The sequence below is a fragment of the Alligator sinensis genome, unplaced genomic scaffold, assembly GCF_000455745.1.
Source record: "Alligator sinensis unplaced genomic scaffold, ASM45574v1 scaffold243_1, whole genome shotgun sequence".
NCBI lineage: Eukaryota > Metazoa > Chordata > Crocodylia > Alligatoridae > Alligator > Alligator sinensis.
Window position 1 is genome coordinate 1,790,311 of NW_005841841.1, and position 6,094 is coordinate 1,796,404.

The window sequence follows — 6,094 nt, forward strand, 5'->3', positions numbered from 1 at the left end:
TGTGGCAACCACCCCATCCTTCAGCACTGGCTGGGGAACCCCCAAAACAAGCTCTCTCCACTGCCTTTCCCCTCTCCCATTCTAAAAATAGAGAGCACTCCTAGATAGTGCCCTGGCCATTGCTATGGGAGCATCCCGCAGCTGGATTCCCCTTCATCTTGGAACCAGCAGTGGACTTCTGTTTGGTCTTGAGTAACATTGTAACTCAGGCCACTTTGCAGAAAACATTCCGACTTACTGCTGGGAGCTGCACTTGTGTCTGTACCCATGTACATTTGGAATCAGTTCACAAGGGGAATGGTTTGAAAAGGCAGCAGCTGTTATCTTCTTGTTGTGTGTGAAAGAGCTGAGAATGATCCAGTGTAGCAATGTAACTCCTACTTAAACATTGCTTCTTCCACAGTTAAAGTTAGAGGGTTTTGCTATGTTTTGAGCCATTCTCAGCACATTCACACTTTGTTACACCTGGAGGCATAGACAGTCTGGCTCTCTCAAGCCAAGAACCAGAAATCTTTTAACCTGTGAAGTCCTTTTATATTTAGGGGTCTGTGTATTGAAGAGACGTCTAAGGACAGATTATTTCAACTGAAATGTCTGAATAGACGAGTCCTTCTGGTGTCAGGGATGTGGTGGCACAATGCTTTTGTTAAGGAGAAGTTGACTTAGAATTAATTCCTGTCCCCTCTCCTTCTGATCCTGTTCACGTTTGGCGTATGTTATAAAACACATCTGCTACCTGGAATTTTGATGGAGTTGGGAGGGGGAAGAGTGGTGAAGGTTTGAGGTTGGAAAATATGTGGTTGATATGTCAGCTTGGCTATGTATGTTAAATATGTTTTTTTAATTATAAATTGTAGTGTCACCGGAAGCATTCTTGATATGAACCTTATATGAATTGAATGAATATACCTACAAACTATTTTACTGTACTTTATTGACTTAAATATAGTCAATAGTCACTAATACATGCATTAGTTATCTATCTCTTACTAGCACATTTTTCATCTCTCTCTACCTACAGTATGGATGGAGCAGATCTGTGTTTTGAAATTGTAAAGAGAGCAGATGCTGGTTTTGTATACAGTGAAGCTGTAGCCAGGTATGTACTCTCATTTCTAACTAATCCCTCAGGGTAAAGGGAAAGGGGAAGGAATAAGTAATTACTGTTACACTGACTTCTAGTCAAATATAGAAATCCTATAAATAATTCTGTTTGCATAGCATATACAGTTCTTAAAGAAATATCCTCAACAGAGCCTTCTAAAGAAAAAGATATATATGAGCCTTCCCTCACAGGAGCATCTGAATTGTTTGGTGGTATATATTTTGTTTTTTGGGGTTTTTTTTAAATGTGGCATTTCAAATGTAGTATTTGTGTTAGGCTTTTTTAGGGGGGTTGTGCCATGTGGGATTGGAGGGTATTTGGACCTAGCAGGACTCAGCATTTCATTTGGCTGCTGATGCTCCATCAAGCACTTATTAATGTCAAGCTTTTCACCATTACTGTGTTTTTAACTTTTACAAAACCTTTTCCACTCTGTGGCAAGCTACAGTGAAAATAAGTAAAAAATTGTCAAAGGACAAAGACTAAAACAGACCTATAATGCCAACAGTCAACTGAATATTAGGTTTAAGATTCACTTTCTTTGACAGACTTCTCTTAGTTGACTAGTGCCACTCATGCCTGCTGCCTTCCCCATTTTGGTCAAGGATTTTAAAATTGGGACCGAGCAAAGACGCAGGAGCAACCTGAGCTGTCTGGAAGCTTTATTTTAAAAAGTGGCTTCCTGCTCTAGTTCTGGAATGAAGATTTGCTGAACTGCTGCTTTCTCCCTCGCTCACTATGCTCCTCTTCACTTTTTCTCAGTTTTTCTTAAAGAAGTAGTTAACCTGGTACCAAGTGGAACTATAGTGATGGCATCATTTCTTCATTCCCATCCTTCCTGATTTTCAAGCCCGGCAGACTGCATCACCATTTGGTGGATGATGTAGTTGGGGCTGGTCCTACTTGGAACAGGGGGTTGGATTAAATGACCTCCTGAGGTCCCTTCCAACCCTCATTTTCTATGATTCTATGACCACAACTTACAGCTGTGTCACAGAGTAAAGCTGAAGGCAGAACACCCCACACATATGGTAGAGAGAATGGTGGAGAGATAATAAATGAGAAGACAGGAGCAGGGCAAAGAAAGCAGGAAGGATCTCAGTATTTCAGGCCTAGGAAATCCTAGTTGAAATTCCATGATTTCCAAGGAGGAAGGGGAAAGGAAAAGCCCTGTGTCCTTCAATGACAGGAGAGATGAAAGAAGCTATTTAATGCCTCTGTCTAAAGAAAAAATGAGGGAAATTTGTCCTGAAGAAAGGAGACATGTCTTCATTGCATTTATAAAACTCCTGAGCTAAAATTTGCACACAGTCTAATGAAACTGTTACACTGTGAGAAAACTGAATGTGGTTTTTCACTTTCCCTGTCTGCAAATGGCAGGTCTTTATGTACTCATGCTACTATCTAGTGTCTCCAGGAGTCAGGGGAACCCATTCACTCCTTGCAGCCACCAGACTTACACTAGTATCCACTTGCATGCACACAGAATCATTATGGGTAGTGCATGATGAAGGAATATTGAGAGTTGGAGGCATTGTTGCAAGTATCCAGTAGGGGTTTGGGATGAGAATTTCAGACAGGAGAATAATGGGAGTAGCAGAGCTTGAGAAGACGGTGTCTGTGGTTGAGCCCTGGCTGAGCCAGTGCAGGATGAAGCAGGGAATGAATTCGTAAGATAGAAAGCAGAGGCTTCTGCACTGTTTCAAGGGAAAGGACCAAAGCAGTCTGTGATGGAATTAGGGGTTGGTGGATACTATGTAGGAACTGAGAGGCAATGAGAGCTGTTGGGTGAGTGATATGGGGACTTGGAGGGAGGTGGAAAGAAAATGGAAGGTGGTTGGCTATGGCTTAGTGGGGAGTTGGTAACAGAGGATTGAGAAGAATAGAAATATACATGCAGAGAGGAAAGAGAATGAGCTGGGGAAGGTGGATTAGCTGGTAGGTGGGGTTTCACCATGATAAAAGAGAATCATTGTCCAGATTTGGTGGTGATTGCCCCACTCAGTTTAACCACATGTCCTGGGGATGGGGCTTTTCTGCCACAGGGACAGCAAAGAGGCCAGTTTACTGAGTCTGAGAGTGTTAGATCATGCCAAGTGAAGAAAGAATGGTGGCTTTTCCTGAGAAGATTCTACTCCTTTTTGCTCCCACAAAAGCACTGGCTTGTCAGACATCTGTAAAACCCCTTTTTAGACTTTATAATTTTTTCTTTGAACATGTCTCCAGGTAGATATATTTTATGAGTGGTGGCCAACCATTTTGGTGGGTGTGCCTCAAATCAGCCCCAGACCCATCCTGAGTGCCACTCTGACCCAGTCCCCTCCCTCATCTGCTGCTTCCTTTCTGCTTCCTGCCCTGTGCTCTCTGCCCAATCTGATGCTCTGCATTTTACTCCTTGCCCCCACCTCTACTTACATTTTAATTTTACCTGTGCCTTCCCCGTTCCCCTACCACACACAGAGACTGCCTGTGGTGCTTGTGGCACCCATGCTGCAGGTTGGTTATCCCTATTTTACAGGATTAATTAATGTGACAAATTTGTAACTTATGAGATCTGTCATGTAGATTCAAAACATTCAAGGAAAATTTCCAAAAACATTTTTCGTATTGCTTACAGTTCTCAAAACACAGCTGAATGTAGGGTGACAGTTATTTAGAATACTAATATTTATGTTTCCTTTTTTAAATGATATGTTTGACAATTTTCTGCATGAAGTTCAATGTTAATTTAAGGGATATAAACTTGGCTTTATGCAAAGCTCAATACAGCCCTAACTGTGGAGCTGGCAGGGTGGGTTTCAGCAATTGCTTATGAATGCTCAATATGATTGTGAAAATGGAAAGAATTTGGAAGACAAGGAAGTAGTTATTCAGACTGTAATTTAGGCAGGACATGGGGGCAAAGTACTTCTGCTTACCTTTGAATCTTTAAGGCCCACGTTAGGGAGAGACGTTGGTTTTACATGTCATTCTGAAATGGTCAGCACTTAGTAACCTACTTGGACGTTTCTCCAGTAGGGAGTAAGAAACAAGTGCTGCCTAATGGACTCAGCTGTTATAGCCATTGCACTTGTTTTAAGCCTACATGGCGTTGGCAAGAGCCTGAGGCACTCAGTGAGGAAGAGACTGACAACTTAGTTGCTTCTGTTCGCAACTCTCTCTCTTTCATAAAGAGCATTAGTCAGATTGAAACTAGTATTGGTCGCTTTTTATCTCATGTCAAGTTCTTTCCACTAAAAGTTAACTACAAAATGAAAGTAAGTTACAGTCAGCTTCTTTTGGTAGACATATTTATGTGTAAAGAGCTTGATTCACAGAAAATGTGATGTTTTTCTTTGAAGCAAAGACAATAAATGCTTATATATAGAAGGGTCAACAGAAAGAAACCTACTTGGAGCATACAGGGGTGTAGGTTGTAGCCATGTTGGTCTAAGGACATGGGCAGACAGGACTCTTTGGGTAAATCGGATATCTTTTATTAGACCAACTCAGATAGTTGGAAAAATTCTTCTTAGTAATCTTTCAGGTATAAATACCCTCCATCAGGCTGAGGAAGCATCTGCAGTTGTTGTGTGCTCCTCCTGGATGGAACAAATAGTAGAGGCCAGAGGCTGGGTTACTTGCAAGACAGGCAGTCAGTGCAGATGTAAATTGAGGAGTTAGTGGGTGAGAGACAGGCTGGGGGCATACTTAGAGCATAGAGTCATAGAGACAACTAAGAGCATAACATTCTAGCCAGTTACTCTCGGTGGTTTAAGGGAATAGCAAACCAGTGGAGGGGCTTAAGGGAGCCCACAGGATAGGAATGATGGAGAAAGAAGATAACTCCAGTTCTTAATGACTTTTGGCACTGAATGTACTGGAGCCATGAAATAAAGAGCTTAGGGTGACAAGAGAACTTGACTGGATTCCAGAGAAAACTTGAACATACAGACAAGTTTTAGTTGTGAAAGGGAGGAAATATTGAATTTGAGAATTGATATAGAAAGAAAAACTAGGTTTGGCACAAGTTTAAATGGGAGGGGAGTTGAAAATGACCTGAAGCTTGAGAAATGACGTGACCTGGAAGGTAATGTTTGAAGATGTGCTTGGCACATCTTGGCTTTACTTTTAACTTGAAGGAGTGATTTGATGCCCAAAAGAATATTAGTAAGGAATTAAATGGTATGAGACTGGACAGAGGGAATTAATTTAGAAAGAAAGATATAGATATAGATAAAGATGTAGATAAAGATGGTTACGTAAATTGTGGTGTGCAACCTCTTTTTTTACTTTCGCATTGGAAAAGAAGCACAATCTAGCAAAAGATGATCACAAAATATGGAAAACTTTAGGGATATTTTGCTTGAGGGTTTCACTGGGTTTGGTTTCTCCTTATTAGTTCTAGTAGTATACACAGATCAGGCATCCTGAGGTACTATGCAAAGTATCAGGGAGTACTCTGTACCCTGAATAGGTATAGGGGCGGGCAGTTATTTTGGGCCACTTACTGAGTTTTGGCAAGCCATCAAGGGCTGCATGACAGGCAGTGAGGGGCAGATAAATATTAATTTTCTACATTTTTAGGGGCCTCATGGGATGGACAGAATGGCCTGGCAGACCGCATTTTGCCCACCCCTGAAATAGGTCCATAGACTTAGCGAAGTATTTTTCAAAGAGCTATGGAGAAAGGAGCTATCCAAAAGTCTTGGGAATATCCATTTTCCTTAAGGCAAAGAAAATGTACCCTGCAATAACTTCTGTAATCACTGCACTAATACAGCTTCCTTTGTATGCTATACATTGTCTCTAGAGAGGGAAGAAAATCATGTTTAATCTGTATTTGCATTTTTGCCACAAAAATGCTATCAAATAGTTTATTTTGATTGATTTGCCATTCTGGTGGGAATATCAAGCTAGTCAGCTGTACCTGTTATGGCTGGATTAATTTGTAAGCATGTTCTGCAAGGATAATGTTGCAAAATAGTTGCATGATTGAGGGAGGAAAGA

The 6,094-nt window shown here is 41.2% G+C and overlaps 1 protein-coding gene across 9 annotated transcripts in view; it reads left to right on the forward strand.

Annotated features, from left to right (window-relative positions):
- CASK (calcium/calmodulin dependent serine protein kinase) overlaps positions 1 to 6,094 on the forward strand; it is a 353,223-nt gene that overhangs the window by 146,283 nt on the left and 200,846 nt on the right. For 7 of the 9 annotated variants that reach the window (XM_025204952.1, XM_014520563.2, XM_025204959.1 and 4 more), the window contains exon 4: positions 1,022 to 1,099. In XM_025204952.1, the coding sequence (XP_025060737.1) occupies positions 1,022 to 1,099 (78 nt within the window). Of the gene's footprint in view, positions 1 to 1,021; positions 1,100 to 6,094 lie in introns of those variants that run through there. The other 2 variants (XM_025204991.1, XM_025204984.1) reach the window with 2 other exon arrangements.